Consider the following 20,105-nt stretch of genomic DNA (forward strand, 5'->3'; position numbering starts at 1 on the left):
CACAGTCTCACAATTTGCACTGTTTTGCAGGACACTGTAATAAAAGAAATTCATAATCCACCTGGTGCCAGTGATATGTTGAAGCGACAGCAGTGTGGAGCTGAATTTTGCCACATACAGCTGTGGACCGTCACATACACACACACACACACACATATATATATATATATATATATCTATTAGGCTATAAAATAGGCCAATGATTGGCTAACACACTGATTTCCAGTTTAACATTAAAAACACACACTCAAAAAATAATTTTTTTTTCCCCTTTAGGAAAGTCTATCTTTAAAACTACTTCAGCCCGAAATACACATCAATCAATGTTTATATATATAGCACTAAATCACAAGTGTCTCAAAGGGCTGTCGAGTATCAGCTACATTTGGGGCAACTTTAAGATTTAAAGACACCAATAGGTTTACATAACTTTAAAACAAATAAAAATAAAAGGAACACACCAATTTTTACACCTAATACTTGAAAAGAAAGAAATTGGTAGCAAAGAGTGTGAAACGATGCTTTGAATGGGGAAAAAGCGACATCTAGTGGACATATATAAAACATTTAATTAGAAATCATGTGGTCTGAATTGGGGAAAAAAATTAAAAGGTTTGCAAATCACATTTTCAACTGTTTTACTGGGACATGGGGAACACGTGTCCGTTTGTGCGCACCGTTGACATTTCAGACGGACAATTAAAAAATAATCTGGCATAAAGTGGATTGGAATTTTTTTAAGTGTATAGGTTCCATTTAAAATAAAAGAGGCTCTTCTATTGGGCAAAACAAGCGTTTCCTGTATTGATTAAAGATAATAAATATATAGGACTCTTGATTGGCTATACAAACATACACAATATGTTAACATGTAAAATAGTTTATTTTTGTAAATGTTTCTAAATTCAATTCCACAAACTCCAAACCCCATACTCTGTACACTTCAAAAGGCATTTTCAAAAAACAGAAAAAAAGGGAGGGGAAAAGAAAAGAAAAATAAACAAAACGGGACTACTTTACACGACCAAGGAAATGTAGCACAAACACACTGGCAGGATGATGTCATATACAAGAGAAGAAAAATAGTCAAGAAACAATTTTGTTACAACCATTCATTGAGAAAATATATACAATTGAGCCTTCGGAAAGTTAAAAAAATACATGCCATATACATTACAAGTTCTAAGACTGTCTCCAAAATTGTTTTTTTTTTACAGTCGACTTCAAATTGTGCACGCAAAAAACTCTTCCGTTTCTACGCATGTGACTTGTGACGTGTCCGTATAAGAAATAGTTCTGGATAAAGACATGTTTTTTATCCAAAGAGAAAGACGAGCGACGGATGTAAAAATTCCCCCGTGATTCTTTCTGACACACACACACACACACACACACACACACACACACACACACACACACACACACACACACACACACACACACACACACACACACACACACACACACACACACACACACACACACACACACACACACACACCTGTCTAACTCATCATGATTAGACGCTGTTTAAAAGCAACATTAAAACAACAGCTAATATACGTCGGTGCTCCTATTTGTGTTAAAAAGTAGTTTTTTAGGGGGTGTTTAAAACTTCATTCACAGTTGTTTAAAATCAAACCTGATTAACAGCACACTTACTTGACGAGTTCCTTCTCGGATTCGGTAATCGATCATTGGTTAGGTTAGTCAACAAAAATAGTCTTCTCTCGGCGAGTGGTTAAAGGACGTGTGAGTCACAAAAACACTACAGCTACAATACCTTACTCTTACAACAAAAATACTTTGTGAATTATTGTGGTTATATTACAAATTCTGTACAGAATAATCATAATATATACTCTCAAAAACAGAAATAACGCTCCATCTTAAATAAATTTCAATGACGAACAGAACGGGGGAGGGGGAGAACAAATGTAACACCCAACATCGAGAAGGTTAAGGTAGTATTTGGTCGGTTATTCCTATACTTTTCTTTATGTACATTTTATACAAAAAAAGGTAACAGCATGTCTTCTGTTGTCAGTGATCTCGCCTTCTTCAGCTCGTGGTTTGAAGAATAAAATCCATTCACGCAGTAATAAATACAAAACCTCTCCACACACGTCACATGACAATGATAAAACTGACTCATGGAATCAAGTATTTTTTACGTTTTTTGTGTGTCTGTGTGGGTTTTTTTTGTCGGTTTTTCATTTTTGTTTTTTTAGTGCAAGTTAATATTCCCTTCGCAGTATTCATTGCTGTACATTCCTCATTCAGTGATGTCTACATTTAGTCGTACATTATGACACGCAGGCGCACACACACACACACGCACACACACACACACACAAAGGGCCTGCCCTTAGTAAGCAATAAGGCCGCACCCCACACAGTGCTTTCTCATTCGTTGGTGAAGTCCACACCAGACACACACTTACAGGTAGAGCAAAGAGGCGGGGCTTATTACAGCCTCACTCCCACATATGGCACAAGTCGCGTCCTGCTACTGTGTACCACTAATGAGCCAAAACCTCTTCCGTGTGAAGTCGGTCACATCCAAACACTGGAAGCAGGGGAATGCGTTTAGGGTTTGTCAGCCTCCTCCGTTTTTTCCTTCAGTTGATCCATTTCCGGCATTCCGGCGCTCCGCAGTGGCAGGCGACCTTGTGCCCGCCCCCGCAGACGGGGTCGAAATGGTGGTCGAAAAACAACTGGAGAATGAAAAAGCAAACATTTTGTCACGCTTCCTGTTGAAAAATCTGAACTTCGCCGGCATGTGTGGATAATTAACAGTTGTTTTTTTAGATAAGAGCTAACTCTTGGCTAGTTGTTACGCTTTAAAGGGAAACTGCACTTTTTTGGGGAATTTTTCCTATCGTGTACAATCATTATGAAAGAACAAACGTATTTTTATTTTTTTTAGGGGTTTCAAAGATGATAAAAACAATGTGGCTAATGCAAGTCACCGCTGTAGCCTTCAAAGTCCTCTAAAACAACTTCAAAACCCTCCAACAACTTTGCACAGTATATATACAAAACCCAAAACCAGTGAAGTTGACATTATGTGTAATTCGTAAATAAAAACAGAATACAATGATTAGCAAATCCTTATCTTTTTTTTTTTTTAAATGTCCTGCCCAGCTTCTCGGGCAAATCACATAGCAGATGTAGATGCCCATATCGGCTGTTCAGATTTACTTTACAAAAGAGAAGTGTAGGATACTTCTCTTGTTGCCTTACTTGTATTTTGACTTTATTAAATGTATTTATATTATCATTTGGTGCAGCCGGGCCGGAGCAGGAGGGGATAGAAAGAGAGAAAAAGGAAGACAGAGGGGGGAATTGTGGGGACAAGAGGGGGATTAGACAGAGAGACAAAAACAACAACAGCAAACACAACAACAACAACAACAACAGAGCAACATCAGCAAATACGACATGTACAAATATGATGGTAAAAGTAATAGCAAATAAGCAGTTAGCGAAAATAAAAATAAAAATACAGAAATGACAATGAGCATTATTACACTAAAAATGGAGCAATATGAATACCAATAGAAATAGTGCTATTGATAATAAACAATACCAATACTTTACCTTTATTATCAACAATACAATTGTTCAAATGCAACAATACATATACGTAATGATAACTTGAGATACGAAAGAATGCAGAAAAATGGAGGGGAAGAAAGAAGCAATCTACATTAACCTTGTAGATTGTTATAGTAACAATAGGTTAAGCTTTGTCAGTGTGCCATGTGTTATACCCAGTTTACCCTAGGGCAACAACGTTAATATATGTTTGATGAAACGTGATTATGTGCATGAGTGTATGTGTGCATATGTACTTGTATATGTACAGTATGTGTATATGTGTGCTTGTACAGTGAATGTATATGTACAGTATGTGTATATGTGTGTACAGTGAATGTATATGTACAGTATGTGTGTTTGAACAGTGAATGTATATGTACAGGATGTGTATATGTGTGTTTGTACAGTGTATGTATATGTACAGTATGTGTATATGTATGTTTTTACAGTGAATGTATATGTACAGTATGTGTATACAGTATGTTTGTATAATGAATGTGCGTGTGGATGTACGAACTTTGAGTGTGTAAATATGTACTGTATTTATTTGTATATGTATGTGGGAGCGTAGGTACCTATGTATGTCTGTATGTATGTGTGTGAGTATATGTGAATTTGCATGTACAATACATTTGACTCCCAGTGTGTGCGGGAGCCAGAGTACGGCCCCAGCCTCCCCGAGAGCCCATCCCACAAACAGTAGGTGTGGTGCCCAGGGAACCAGGGGCCACCGCCCCACGCAGCCAAGCCGGCCAGCGACAGGAACCCGAGAGCCTGGCCCACCGCGCCGCCCACAAGGGCCAGCAGCAGGCCGCAGACAGACGCACCCGGCAGAGGACAAGGCACGAGAAAAGCAGGGGGAAGCCAGACCCCAAGCCAGCGAGAGACCACACCCCACACGGACAGAAAGGCGGGACGCCCCGCCCGAGGGGCCCGGAGACCCCCCGCAACCGGACGGGAAGACCGCCCCCGTCCCACCGGCAACAGGGCCCCCACGAGCCCCCCCCCCCACCCCCGGAGAGCGCGGCGAGGCCAGCCCACGGCCACCCCACCCAAGCCGGCCGCCACAGGACCACCCAGCACGGGGCCACAGGAACCACCCACCCCACCCGCAGGGACCCCAACGATGGAGATGGAACAACCAGCAACCGCCCCGCCGAGTCCCCCCCCCTGAGGTAGGGGAATAAATAAATAAAATAAATAAATACATAATAATAATATTAATAAAATATATTTAAAAAAAAAAGAATAAATAAATAATTAAATCTATTTATAAAATCAAAAAAAATAAATAAAAAAGAATTAAAAGAAGATCACAGACATGCTGACACACAAGGTCGCTACCCCAACAACTGGCCGACTCGCAGCACCTCGGAATATGCAAATCCTTTTCAACCTATGTGCAAAGACAAGATATTTAATGTTCGAACTGAGAAACTTAACTTTTTTTTTTGCAAATAATAATTAACTTAGAATTTCATGGCTGCAACACGTGCCAAAGTAGTTGGGAAAGGGCATGTTCACCACTGTGTTACATGGCCTTTCCTTTTAACAACACTCAGTAAACGTTTGGGAACTGAGGAGACACATTTTTGAAGCTTCTCAGGTGGAATTATTTCCCATTCTTGCTTGATGTACAGCTTAAGTTGTTCGACAGTCCAGGGTCTCTGTTGTGGTATTTTAGGATTCCTTATTGCGCCACACATTTTCAAAGGGAAACAGGTCTGGACTACAGTCAGGCCAGTCTAGTACCCGCACTCTTTTACTACGAAGCCACACTGTTCTAACACGTGCAGAATGTGGATTGGCATTTTCTTGCTGAAATAAGCAGGGGCGTCCGTGAAAAAGACGTTGCTTGGATGGCAACATATGTTGCTCCAAAACCTGTATATACCTTTCAGCATTAATGGCGCCTTCACAGATGTGTAAGTTACCCATGCCTTGGGCACTAATACACCCCCATACCATCACAGATGCTGGCTTTTGAACTTTGATCTTGGTTGTTTTCCTCTTTGGTACGGAGGACACGACGTCCACAGTTTCCAAAAACAATTTGAAATGTGGACTCGTCAGACCACAGAACACTTTTACACTTTGCATCAGTCCATCTTGGATGAGCTCGGGCCCAGCGAAGCCAGCGGCTTTTCTGGGTGTTGTTGATAAATGGCTTTCGCTTTGCATAGTAGAGTTTTAACTTGCACTTACAGATTTAGCGACCAACTGTAGTTACTGACAGTGGGTTTCTGAAGTGTTTCTGAGCCCATGTGGTGATATTCTTTACACACTGATGTCGCTTTTTGATGCAGTACCGCCTGAGGGACCGAAGGGCCGTAATATCATCGCTTACGTGCAGTGATTTCTCCAGATTCTCTGAACCTTTTGATGATATTACGGGCCGTAGATGGTGAAATCCCTAAATTCCTTGTAATAGCTGGTTGAGAAATGTTGTTCTTAAACTGTTCAACAATTTGCTCACGCATTTGTTCACAAAGTGGTGACCCTCGCCCCATCCTTGTTTGTGAATGACTCAGCATTTCATGGAAGCTGCTTTTATACGCAATCATGGCACCCACCTGTTCCCAATTAGCCTGTTCACCTGTGGGATTTTCAAAATGGGAGCAGTGAGCAGCAGCGATGGCCGCGCCCGGGAATAATTTTTTGGTGATTTAACCCCAATTCCAACTCTTGATGCTGAGTGCCAAGCAGGGAGGTAATGGGTCCCATTTTTATAGTCTTTGGTATGACTCGGCCGGGGTTTGAACTCACAACATACCGATCTCAGGGCGGACACTCTAACTCCGAGGGGGTGATCAAGGGTGATGGGTCAAATGCAGAGAATAATTTCGCCACACCTAGTGTGTGTGTGACAATCATTGGTACTTTAACTTTAAATAAGTGTTGATGAGCATTCCTCAACTTTCTCAAGTCTTTTTTGCCAATTGTGCCAGCTTTTTTGAAACATGTTGCAGGCATCAAATTCCAAATCAGCTACTATTTGCAAAATGGGACCCGTTTCCCTCCCTGCTTGGCACTCAGCATCAAGGGTTGGAGTTGGGGGTTAAATCACCAAAATGATTCCCGGGCGCGGCGCCGCTGCTGCCCACTGCTCCCCACTGCTCCCCAAGGGGATGGGTCAAATGCAGAGGACAAATTTCACCACATCTAGTGTGTGTGTGACAATCATTGGTACTTTAATCTTAATCTTAAAAAATAAAGTTTAACAGTTCAAACGTTAAGTATCTTGTCTTTGCAGTCTATTCAATTGAATATAAGTTGAAAAGGATTTGCAAATCATTGTATTCTGTTTTTATTTACCATTTACACAACGTGCCAACTTCACTGGTTTTGGGTTTTGTACATTGAATATTTCATGACTATCATAAGGCTAAAATAATACATTAAAAAAAACCACCCTCCTGTTCCCTCTCCATGACATGCCTGTCAGTCTTCTTTAAAGGGTCATTTTACTTTATTTTAGCTGTACAGGGAACCTCGATTAACGAACCTCTCATTATACAAACTCTTTGATTTACGAACTATTGTGTGTCTGCAGCACATCTATTGTGGGCGGCCTGATGGATCTCCGTCAGCAGAGCAGTGTTGTCCTTAGCTGCTGTTCTAATTGCTAGTTTGTGTGATTTCTTTTTTAGCTTTTTAACAGCATTGTTCTGATTTGCACACTATGGGTTTAAAGAAAGCAACGAGCAAGCCAAGTGTGGTTTGAAACATTAAGGAATTATCCACAGTGGTGTCAACACTGCTTCCACCCTATGCCACTTTCTTTTGCTACACTACAAGAACATTAACTGACAGGGTAAAGGGGATTTGTTTTTTTTTATGCCTAATCTTTGTAGCGACCTGGTTCTTAAAGTTAAGGATTTTTGTGATTTCAAAGAGTGAGTGCACTCCAGGCCTAGTGACTGTGTGTGGGTGCATGTTGGCAGGGCAGCTACTGATGCGGACAGTTTAGCTGGTTGTTGTTGCTTTGACTTAGTTATCACCGTAAATTCCAGGCTAAAAGCCACTACTTTTTTCCTACACTTTGAACCTTGCGGCTTATAAAACAGTGCAGCTAATTTATGGATTTTCCCCCGCTGACGGCCATAATACAAAAAGTTAAAAAAACAAAACAAAAAAAAAAACAAGCAAATACACTGAGGTCTTTTTGTTTGAGCTATCTTCTTTTGTATGAATTTTCTCACTGCAGGTGATGCAGTGTCTTTCCGTTTACTGCTTTCAACCGTAAATAGAGTGCTGTTCAGTCTTCAAGCCGTCCATAGCTTTTAACGCATATGTTTTTTTTTTTTTATTTATAACTCCAAGCAACATTTGTAAGTTTTATAGTAGAACTACAATGGTTTATACTTACTAAACTGTTCCATGTGTGATGACTGTAGGAGTGTTTTCATGCATATTTGTACGTGCTACCGTATTGTAATGATTAGCTAATATGCTAACACGTTTACGAGTGTCTGTGTTAGTATTACTTACAGCATTTTTTTGCATTGTTTCAGTTTCACAAATCCCTCAGTAAATTCAACACAATGTTACTAAGGAGTTATTGAGTCTGTTTAGCTAATGAGAGAGCTAACTTGCGCAGCTAGTGGGTCCATGATGATGACTTCTGTTGTGTTTGATCAGCCGTTTTACTGCCATGTTACAAACACCGTTTGGAAACAATTAGGTATGAAAATAAACATTTACAAAATCTTTCTGTGTAAATATTTATTTTGCAACGTATATATCTGTTGCTTATAGTCCGGTGCGGCTAATATATGGAAAAAAATATTTATTTTCCCTAAAATGTAGTGGGTGTGGCTAATATACCACACCCTATAGGGCTCTATAGTCTGGAAAATACAGTAAATAGAAAGTTAATCCATTACCCCATTGTTATGTTTGTTTGATATACATTACTCTATAGTGCGTTATATGGTGTTCAAAGTATGCAAATCTTTACTAAAACATCGGCTTTTGTCGAGGCTGGAACCCAATATTCATGTTAACATTGTTTTTTTATGGAAAAATGTGCTTCAATACACGACCCTGAAAGGGACAAGGGGTAGAAAATGGATGGATGGATAGATAGATACAAACTTTTCTATGTACGAACCCTGTTCAAGAACCAGTTAATAAGTCGAGGTTCCACAGTATTTAGTTTGATGAATACAGTGGTTTGCTTTACGTTATACTCCTATGCTACTGAAGAATATCAAAAAAACACCTAAAGGGGTAAATTATGATACATTTTTTCTACATTTAAACACTCCCTTGTGGTCTACATGACATGTAATGCTGGTTCTTTGGTCAAAATGTTGCATAGGTTATGTTTTACAGACCGTTTTCAAGCTGCTTTCTAACCGTCTCTGTGGGCAGTCTTATTTACATGCCTCCACTTTGACTTAATCTTCATCCATGATGTAGTTTTTAGCGCTTCCATCGCAAGACCACTTACAGATAAGTTAAAACTATATGCTCTCTGTACTAGGAATGGCAACAGCGGAGTATGCATGTGTGTGTACGTGCCAGTCTGCCCCAAAATGACTACAATGACGGCCTCGCGCAAAACTCTTTGGGTAACTTCCGACAATATATGGAGATATGCGCTGACGTCAAAATTGTGAAAAACGTCACCAGTGGGGTAAATTCCAAACAGCTCGTTTGGAGGACGTATGAAGGAAGGCAAGATTGTTTTAAAAAAATCTCCTCACTGACTCCATTGTTTGATTTCAAATGTTTGAGACCTACGAACATCTCAAATACACAACAGGTACCAATAGGTAAGAAAAATTGGTTTTATAAAATAAGTCTCGTTTAAGAAATTGCCTTAACAGTATAAAATAAATTAATTCACATTTCCTAGGGTAAGAACTGTTGTGAAACTATAACTTAGAAGTAATCTATAACATACCTTTTAACATTTGCATTTAAAAAAAATAAGGATCATTTCAAAATAGAAGAAAATATTCCTCCCCCGTAGCAAGTAAAATGGATAGTGATACAGTATACTGATGTTTTTCTCGTGATGCCGAGCACACCAAAAGGTTTTCACGATATTTTTGATATGTAAAATCACGAAGACGCCTGGAAAAAAGTGTAAAATATAACATACAAAACCAGAGTCCCAGAACACATTGTTCATCTTTCGAGGTTCCATTGTGCAGCAAAGTGCTATTTTTTAAATGATTTTAATAAAAAAAAGCAAAGAGTATCCACCTCCTCTCCTTTTTCAACACGTCGAATGCAGCTGATGATGATTTTGTAACCCCTTTCAAACGTTACCACCTCAGCGACGCAGTTTGGGGCACAAGAGTGATTGATGTACCTGTTGATCAAAGAAAAAAGGGCTTAAAAAATGTCAGTTGTACATTTTAGTCGTACATCTGTTTACCGTATTTAGAGAAACGGATGACTGAGCAGACTTACCTGGCAAGTAGAAGTATATGCTTATTTTTTTTAATAAGTGAGAAATCTTTGATTCAAAACATTATGGAAACAGATGTAAGAAATGTCAACAAATAAAATAGTCAACTGCTGATCATGTACAGTACAAAATACTTTGAAATGAGTAGCCTGGGGCACCCTGGCCACACAGCCAAGGTTATAGTCACGAGTGCATTCAAACCAACAAAGAAAGGCCAGAGGCTTCACTTTAAGCATGCTTGAACAAACTGTGTATGGCAGGGATTCTTTTAGCGAGTTCTCTTTACTAAGAGGAGGTGCAGAGCCAGTAGAAGAATCTCACTTTACCTTGCGAGCCCTCCTGTTCTAGTTGCATCGACAATGTGCTCGCTGTCGATGCGGAACATGAACACCGCTCGATTCTGGAAAGGAGACGGGGGTGAAGAGAAACAATTGGTTAATTTTGGATAAAGTAAAGGGTTTATGGTGTACAAACAGATGCACACCTGAGATCTATAGGCCTTATCCTTCCTGATGGCAACCTCGTTTCGGAGAACGGTTCCAGTGTACTCAATCACCATTGTTTGTTTCTCCATGTCTCGAGCAGCAAACAGACCTAGACCCTGTGAAATAATTACAGGAGATATTTACTGTGTACCTTGGAGTCTTGTTCACGAGTGAGGGAAGAGTGGATCGTGAGATCGACAGGCGGATCGGTGCGGCGTCTTCAGTAATGCAGACGCTGTATCGATCCGTTGTGGTGAAGAAGGAGCTGAGCCGGAAGGCAAAGCTCTCAATTTACCGGTCGATCTACGTTCTCATCCTCACCTATGGTCATGAACTTTGGGTTATGATTGAAAGGACAAGATCACGGGTACAAGCGGCCGAAATGAGTTTCCTCCGCCGAGTGGCGGGGCTCTCCCTTAGAGATAGGGTGAGAAGCTCTGCCATCCGGGGGGAGCTCAAAGTAAAGCCGCTGCTCCTCCACATCGAGAGGAGCCAGTTGAGGTGGTTCGGGCATCTGGTCAGGATGCCACCCGAACGCCTCCCTAGGGAGGTGTTTAGGGCACGTCCGACCGGTAGGAGGCCACGGGGAAGACCCAGGACACGTTGGGAAGACTATGTCTCCCGGCTGGCCTGGGAACGCCTCGGGATCCCCCGGGAAGAGCTGGACGAAGTGGCTGGGGAGAGGGAAGTCTGGGTTTCCCTACTTAGGCTGCTGCCCCCGCGACCCGACCTCGGATAAGCGGAAGAAGATGGATGGATGGATTTACTGTGTCTAAGGAGACATTTGAAATGGAGAAGCCACAAAAATGTAACATTATAATTAGGGATGTAACAGTATTGTAAATATCGCTGTGTTTCGGTTTCAAAATGCCAGCAATAATATCTGTGGTATGACGGTAACAAATGAGAACTTGGAGTACTCAAATTAGTGTTTTTTTCTGGAGCTATTGAGTGGGCAGTTTTCAGAAGCAAACTACATCTCCAACACTGCACACCGCGACGTCTACAACAAGTGGGGGAATACGAGTAATATGAAAAGCCACTTGATGAACCGCACCCAGAAAATATCCTTGATGCGAAACCAAGAAGCCAACGAGGCCACACATCAATTTGTGAGTTATTTATATTGTTAGACATTAATTTTCCAGTTATCCTCCTGAGAATTAGCATTAGCAGTCTAAGTTGTAAATAAAGTCTGCTATAATTGAGTCAATGGGGGCTCTCTCTTCCACCCACAAAAACATCTAAATAACCATCCAAAACCCACCAACAATACTGTGTTTACATCTTGTGATCTGAATATTAACTAAATATTAGCAATATTGTTAATATAAGCACTAATGCAGACAAACTATTTTTAGCGGCGCAATGATAAGAGAGGTAACTAGCTTGTGCTGTAGCATTGAGCCAGCCGATGTATTGCTGCTGCTGCCTCGCGTCTCATCAAATGTTTTTCCAGATAATAAATCATGCCTGTCATCTGGATAATATGAGGATTTAGCCATAAATCTAGCATTTGTTCATCTGTGACATGCAATTTATACCCGGAGATGGAGACAAGGACATGACAATAGTAGACGGTGTCCTGAGAATTAGCATTCTCCAAACCAATACAAAAATGTCCATCGAGAAGGACACTGGTTCTCAGGAAGTTAAAAGTTGAAAGACACTAAACTGAACATTATTGTTTTCCACTTGTACACTGAATGTTTACATTGACAGTTTAAAGACATTCAACGAAATGTTTTCTTTTTAATATTTGGCATATTCCTTTGCTATCAAACAAGCAACAGACATGTACCACTTTTTATGGGCATTTTAGAAGCAGTCTATTGCATTGCACCATGAAATCCAATCAATCAAGACACAAAAAATTAAACTTACAGGACTTTTTTTCATAAATGATTTTTGTTAATACATATTCTAAATGAACCAATGCACCAGTTTGCAGACACACGCAAAAAGTGGTTTATAAGCGTGACTGTGGAGCAAATCTAACACAAAGCATATCTAATATATATTATCTAGTCCACAAGAAAGTGTGTTAAAGTAAAAAGATGAGAAACCGCAAAAAAAAGAAAGATGAGGATACAGATTCTGTCAAAATGCCTTCAACTCCTCACTCAGATCTCACCCCGAGTGTCTCCAACACCTCTTCAACGCCAAAAACAAGTTGACTTTATAGTCTTAATTGTGTTTCATTGCATCCACTAAACCATATCCAATTGTATTTCCAATTAACAAAGTATGTGAAAATATCGTCTAAACATCACAAAATGCCACAATTCTAGAAGGCCATTTTGAATATTTTGCTCCTTAATGTCCATACTTGCCAACCCTCCCGAATTTTCTGGGAGACTCACGAATTTCAGTGCCTCTCCCGAAAATCTCCCGAATTTCTCCCGATTTCCAGCCGGACTTAAGGCACGCCCCCTCCAGGTCCGTGCGGACCTGAGTGAGGACAGCGTGTCGTCACGTCCGCTCTTTACTTCATACTTCAGAACCGACTCCCACCCTTGCCGTCAGGGTGCGCAATATAACGTAAACCGTTGGCCAACCAAAAAGTTACTTTTTGGTTGGCCAACGGTTTACGTTGCGCAATATAACGTAAACCGTTGGCCAACCAAAAAGTAACTTTTTGGTTGGCCAACGGTTTACGTTGTATTGCGCACCCTGACGGCAAGGGTGGGAGTCGGTTCTGAAGTATGAAGTAAAGAGCGGACGTGACGACACGCTGTCCTCACTCAGGTCCGCACGGACCTGGAGGGGGCGTGCCTTAAGTCCGGCTGGAAATCGGGAGAAATTCGGGAGATTTTCGGGAGAGGCACTGAAATTCGTGAGTCTCCCGGAAAATTCGGGAGGGTTGGCAAGTATGGACATTAAGGAGCAAAATATTCAAAATGGCCTTCTAGAATTGTGGCATTTTGTGATGTTTAGACGATATTTTCACATACTTTGTTAATTGGAAATACAATTGGATATGGTTTAGTGGATATGGTTTACTTCATACTTCAGAACCGACTCCCACCCTTGCCGTCAGGGTGCGCAATATAACGTAAACCGTTGGCCAACCAAAAAGTTACTTTTTGGTTGGCCAACGGTTTACGTTGTATTGCGCACCCTGACGGCAAGGGTGGGAGTCGGTTCTGAAGTATGAAGTAAAGAGACGTAACTTCATCACCTCGCCTGGTTATTGACTCCAACCCAGAATATTACACTGCACATACCTATGCTCTTTCAAAGGCTGTGCTACTGGCTGCAAAGGATTGCACTTTCAAATACAACAATGAGTAGAGAGGAGTGTTATGTACTGTATGTATATGTGTAAATAAATGAACACTGAAATTCAAGTATTTATTTTATTTATATGTATATATATATATATATATATATATATATATATATATATATATATATATATATATATATATATATATATATATATATATATATATATATATATATATATAATAAAATACATATTTATAGCTAGAATTCACTGAAAGTCAAGTATTAATTTTATATATATATATATATATATAAGAAATACTTGAATTTAAGTGAATTCTAGCTATAAATATACTCCTCCCCCTTAACCACGCCCCTGGCCCCGCCCCCTCCCCCACCCACCCCTCTCCCTCCCCCAAATCTCCCGAATTTGGAGGTCTCAAGGTTGGCAAGTATGTTAATGTCTTTGGCAATTTCTGTAGATTCGGGGTCAGAAGACGTCACAATAGGAACGCTTCTGCACTCATACCAGAAGATCAGTCATACTGGAAATTAGAATATGATGTGCTGTCTATCATTCACAATCCCTATGTAAGACAAATCATATGTTTTTCTTTATTTATGCATTGTAAGTTGTAAATAAATAAATAACGTCTGCTAATAATTGAGTCAATGAATAACTTAGTCGATTCCGCCCACAAAACCATCTAAATACCCATCCAAAACCCGCCAACAATACTCTGTTTACATCTCGTGACCTGAATATTAACTAAATATTAGCGATATTGTTAATATATGCACTAACACAGACAAACTATTTTTAGCGGCGCAATGATAAGAGAGGTACACAAGCTTGTGCTGTAGCATTGAGCCGGCCGACTGCTGCTGCTGCATCGCGTCGTTTTTTTCCAGATTATAAATCATGTCTCATTTGGATAATAAGAGGATTTAGCCATAAATCTAGCAGTTGTTCATCTGTGACATTCAATTTATACCCGGAGATGGAGACAAGGACATGACAATAGTAACAACTTTTCCTTTTACCCTTTGTGTGGATTATGATTAATTCTTCATCTAAACAGAAAGATATGAACATCCTATCAGTCGACATCACAGTGAGAGCAGACATTATGCAGTAAGTGATTGTTTTATTATGTTCGTAGTTTATATTTCTTGTTTAGCACTTAGCAATACTGCTACATGATGCTATAGTGTTTCACTACACCTCGATCTGTTCATCACACAGCTTCTAAAACATGTAGTTTATCCTCCATATATTCAGCAAAAAAAATATAGGGTTCTGGATCATCCCGTGTCACAAGGTAATCGTTGTTGGCTCTCACAAAGTGTACATGATTTGCATTGTTGTTGTTGGGGAAGGGATCTGTGGCTCCCACCTCTATGTCACGGATCATATGACTGGTTTGCTCATTATCTCTCAAAATGGCTTGGGAATTTCTGCGAGATGAATACTATTTTCGATCATATATATTTAGTCACAAAATTTGTAAGTCTTTTGGTGTTACAAATCAGATATATATAATAATAGCTTCAATCTAAAAGCAACTTGTTTTTCTATTCTACTGGTACTTTAAATGTAGATTCAAATCGTAACAAGTCCTGTTTTAAGTTCCAGAATATGATTATACATATTAGAGTAAAAACTCACTTGAATGCGGGAGCGAGCCAGATAGACGTTGGCTCGCCATTCGCTCTTCATCCACCGATACTGAGACGATCTCGGGTGCACTACCGGAGGCTTGTTGTGGGGGGCGCCGCCTTCTCCCTGAGCCACATTCTGGTTAGACCTGGCGCTGCCTCCAGAAACAGCTTGAGGCTGCGGCCTTTTTTTTTTTTTTGTTGAGATCAGGTACATGTCATCAATGCAAAAGTAAACAATTATAATATTGATGGTTTCACCGCTTGTTACCTGATGACCAGTGAGGTGCGAGAAGAAATGGTTCTAGGCTGGGCCCTGGCACTGCCGGCCGGATTAAACACGAGAGGCAGTGCCACTAGATGGTTGCGTCCATAACGGAATGAGTACCTGTCACAAGCCTCCACTCCAGGGAGCTACAATTTATCAGTAAAATAAGACATTGTTATTGTTTTATGATGTATATTACAGTCACAATGGTTCTCAGACAGCTCCTACAAACCGATTCAGTGATCCTGACAACAGCTGATGCTGTTAACCCAAACAGGTCCTCTCCTTTAAGGTACACTGGGAAGAGCTTCAGTGTTCCTGATTCATTCCTTCTTTCAGCAACAGGACCAAGAACCTTATCCCACACTCCTAAATGGAAGAGAAGAAAGTTAAAAACAAGTTGAGAAATCTGACTCAAATCTATCTGCGAGGACTAACCCTTTGCAGATGAGTCAGTCAGGACCAGATCTTGATAGCCCTGTTCAATAACTCTGATGGTAAACTCTGGTTGTCCTTCTTTTTCCTCGACAGCGCAGACATATCGGCAACGGCGATTGCCATGGCGCATGCTCCAGTAAATACGACAAGCCTCATAGCCGACTGGAAAGATGGCGGTTGAGGAGTGGAAGGCTGCCATTTGTACGGGGATGAGTTGGCCGATGGCATGAAGCACAAGGCTCCCTATTCTCAAGGTGTAGCCCAACTCAGGCTGCTGCACAGCTGTGGCCATCTGACGCACTTCATCTCTCTGGACGTAGACGCGGCGAAAGACGGCGAAGCAGCGTAGCTCGTGCTCCAGCGCAAGCCCAGCTGTGCCACGCGGCCTGTGTGCATGACATAGCATAGTCTTGTCTTTGAAGAAGGTGCAGTGAGCTTGCAGGGCACACGTGAAATGGTAGACGTTGGTACAGCGCAAGCGATGGCAGCCGCTTGTGGCGCCAATCTGCTGGCAGTAGACACAGCGCACCGTTTGGCCACGACGGAGGGCGAGCTCCACGTTGATGAGGGCGCCGGCTTGTGTCTCGTACACCTCTGTGGACCACAGGGCACAGTTGAGATGCACCCAAGCATCCAGGTCAAGATTAAGCAACCGAGCAGGACCATCGGTCATTCCGTCTCCAAACTGGTGGCAGAAACAACATCGCCGGTGATCCCGCAATGATGCAGGGGGCCTTAAGGAGGCACCAAGTTTCTTCAAGAGGTCATCAATCTTATCTTCATCTGGGAGCTGAGAGTTTCCTCTTGGCATCACAATCTGGACAGTCCACTTCCTCCAACGAAGACCCTTTTGTCTCTTTACCTGGTGCCAGCTCTCGTGGGATCTTGGCCGGGCTTTTAGCTTTACGGTCACTTTGATGGCGTCAGACTTTGTTTCCATCTTAGGTGTCTCACCAGCCATGGGGAAGCGGATTGGAGAGGTGGATGGGGGAGAGTGTTTGGGCTCAAGCTGGGCTAGACAATGAACATCCATTGAGGACATGTTGTTGTTGTACTGGTGCTGGGCTTTAGAAAAGCCCTCCGTCTGATCTGAGGCCGAGAGAAGGCTCAGTGATTCCTGAAAGAATGAGAATGACAACCATGATGCAGTGCATTTATCCCACACTCACTGTGTTGATCATGCATTATGTGCTACAAACCTTTGATTCTGTGGAAAATCTGGACCGCACTGGTGACGAGGAGCAGTAGAGTAGGAAGCAGTTCTGACTGCAGAAGACCAGTTCATCTTTGAAACGGCCTTCAGGTTCCTAATAAGAACAATATTTTTAGAGCACTGAATATATGTAAACTTTCAAGCTCAACTTGCATCAAAAGTCTGTCACAGGGCTAGTCAACTACAATTTTCTGGGGACACATTTCCAGAAAGCTAAAGACTGAAGGGCCGGATTTCTGTCCTGCCCTCTACAGTGAACATTTTATTGTGGTCTATTTAGTCAAGAGTTACTTGAGCCCTCTGCTGTTTTAAGGATATTCTGCAAAAAAGGTAGTCAAAGATCATCTCTATGACAGCACTCTAGTATTTTTAAGAATCTGTTGCAAAAAGTTATTTTAACTCAACTCACAAGCCACTAGTGTTACCACATCGGAGTTATTGTGCAGAAATATGGGGAAATAACTACAAAAGTACACTTCATGCACTAACGGTGTTACAAAAAAGATCAGTTAGAGTAATACATAATGTTGGATATAGAGAACATACAAACCCTTTATTTATTGAATCGAAAATACTGAAATTACACAACATAGTGAACTTGCAAACAGCTAAAATTATGCACAAAGAACATACAACAATTCTTCTCAACAAAAGGGAAGAAATACAACCTTAGAGAAGAAACTTAATTTAAAGCATTTGTATGCACGCACAACATCTAAGACCATTAGTATATCAGTATGTGCAATTCAATTATGGAATGGATTAAGTAAATAAATCAAACAATGTACTAACATGATAAACTCCAAGAAACTCTTCAAACTTAAAAGTGTTTACAAAGTACAAAGAAGAAGAACCATAATAAACATTCTGATTTTTTTTTCTAATTTTATTTATAATATAACTTACTTCACTAATTATTTATTTAATGTTATTACTTATGGAGTATATTGTGAATAAAGTGAGAACAGGAAGTTAACAAAAGTGTTAGCAACTGCTATGTAAAGGAAAAGGGGTAGGAATAAATAAGCTATTCTTCTTTCCACTCCTTTTCGAACATGTTGAAAAGAAAAACTGGAAATTGTCAAGTAGCATGTTGTATGCATGCATGTTTGAAATAAACTCAAACTCAACTCAACTCAGCTAGCTAAATTGCCCAAATGGCAAAAATGAGAGGTCCAAAATGGAACCTTGAGGACCACTGCTAGTATAATAAATAAGTTAAACAAATGCCTACTTACTGCACCTGAAGTAAACAAGCTACAGCAACACCTTAGATACATAAATCACATTGTGGAAAACAATGTGTAAACGAATAGATGCAAGGATCTGCCAATGTGTTTATTGTGATCCTTGTTCCTCTGTGCAACAGGTATACACTAGTGTTTTTAGGAATTTGCTGCAAAAATATTTGTCTCCCAAGTTTTGAACTGAACTCTGGGCACCAGTATGGTTTCACTTCCGCAACAAATTTGGCCCACGGGCTACCAGTTGAATAGCCCTGGTCTATAGACTATACAAACACATGAAAAGTGTATTAGATATAGGCTATAAAACAAATAAAAAGGCTTACCAAACACATCGAGACATTAAACATCTAACACATGCAATTTAAAAAATATAATATCCTCTCGACAGAAGTCAAGGCATTTGTTTATTTTTTATTAATTTACGCCAACCCTAACAACACAATGATGGGGTACCTTCATTTGAGACGGGAGATCTTTGAGGGATTTCAGCACTCCATTGCCCAGAACAACAACTTTACAGTTGCGGCACCACTGAGGTTTACATCCAGGGCTGCCAGGAGTTCGCCGGTCGGGTCCTCGAGCCACAGCAGAGCCTAGAGTAAAACCAAATATTACAATTAGTTCACAAAACATCAACTGAAGTTAAAGTGCAGTGGTGTGATAGGGTATAAATAATCCATAGTATCACTATTATTACAACAATGGTATATGGTAAAAATCTATCCATAAATCAATGTATTTGAAACTAAAACAATTAACTGCAAAACATGTTTTTTAAATGTATTTCATTGCTCCTCAAAAAGGATAGGGATGATTGCCTTTTTCTGCACCTGGACTGTTGGGATGGAAGCGAAAATGATGCGAGTGCTGTTGCATCATTCCCTGTGGAGCACTGGGCCTGATCATCTGTCCAGGCCGACCATGAAGGCCTCCATTGTCTCCTTGTCCATAAAAAGGCATGGGAGGGCGAATGTCCAGCCGAGGGCAAGCTAGCATTGGGATGGGCCCCCGGTCTGGGGTGCTACTGACCTCGTAGCTGCTAGGAATCTTGACACACAGCAGCTCGGAAATGGCTGCCACCACACCAGTGATGTTCTTGGGGAGAAACAAAAAGACATCAAGTGTTCAAATCATACATTTTGGTGAGAAAATGTACAGTTTTAAATGGTTAGAAATAATATAGTGTGTTCCCCTGCAGGGTTTGTATGTACTAGCCAAGTTTGAGGTAATTACAGTGGGAATATACGTGTTAAAGCCAATAAATTCATCAAAAAATAGGAACACAACAATAAACTGAAAATGATAATCAAGGATATCCAGCATTTGGTCTTTTTTCCTCTTAGGTGTGTGGTTGTTTATGCGATTTTCCTCAAATGTTTGCCATATTTAGTTTTTGCTTTGTTATTGTCAATAGTGCTGTCTGTGTGTGTTTTCTTCTCTTCTATTATTATGTTTGTTTGTTTTGTTTTGTACAGCACTTTGTGTTTACCACCTGCCTGTGTTTGATTCGATTACAAGAGCTTTGTATTCTGATTCTAAA

General features: G+C 40.6%; 1 protein-coding gene across 8 annotated transcripts in view; it reads right to left on the minus strand.

Annotated features, from left to right (window-relative positions):
• Positions 1–864: 864 nt before the first annotated feature.
• The window catches only part of kmt2cb (lysine (K)-specific methyltransferase 2Cb), a 187,808-nt gene continuing 168,567 nt past the window's right edge, over positions 865–20,105 (minus strand). For all 8 annotated transcript variants that reach the window (XM_062022643.1, XM_062022645.1, XM_062022641.1 and 5 more), the window contains 11 exons: positions 19,396–19,660; positions 19,019–19,158; positions 17,305–17,412; positions 16,106–17,222; positions 15,900–16,036; positions 15,671–15,813; positions 15,410–15,584; positions 10,512–10,628; positions 10,354–10,427; positions 9,820–9,928; positions 865–2,717 (listed from right to left, as the gene is read on the minus strand). In XM_062022643.1, coding sequence (XP_061878627.1) covers positions 2,622–2,717; positions 9,820–9,928; positions 10,354–10,427; positions 10,512–10,628; positions 15,410–15,584; positions 15,671–15,813; positions 15,900–16,036; positions 16,106–17,222; positions 17,305–17,412; positions 19,019–19,158; positions 19,396–19,660 — 2,481 coding nt within the window. In that variant the 3' untranslated portion in view covers positions 865–2,621. The remainder of the gene's footprint in view (positions 2,718–9,819; positions 9,929–10,353; positions 10,428–10,511; positions 10,629–15,409; positions 15,585–15,670; positions 15,814–15,899; positions 16,037–16,105; positions 17,223–17,304; positions 17,413–19,018; positions 19,159–19,395; positions 19,661–20,105) is intronic.

The sequence above is a fragment of the Entelurus aequoreus genome, linkage group LG16 (assembly GCF_033978785.1).
Source record: "Entelurus aequoreus isolate RoL-2023_Sb linkage group LG16, RoL_Eaeq_v1.1, whole genome shotgun sequence".
NCBI classification, from domain to species: Eukaryota; Metazoa; Chordata; class Actinopteri; order Syngnathiformes; family Syngnathidae; genus Entelurus; species Entelurus aequoreus.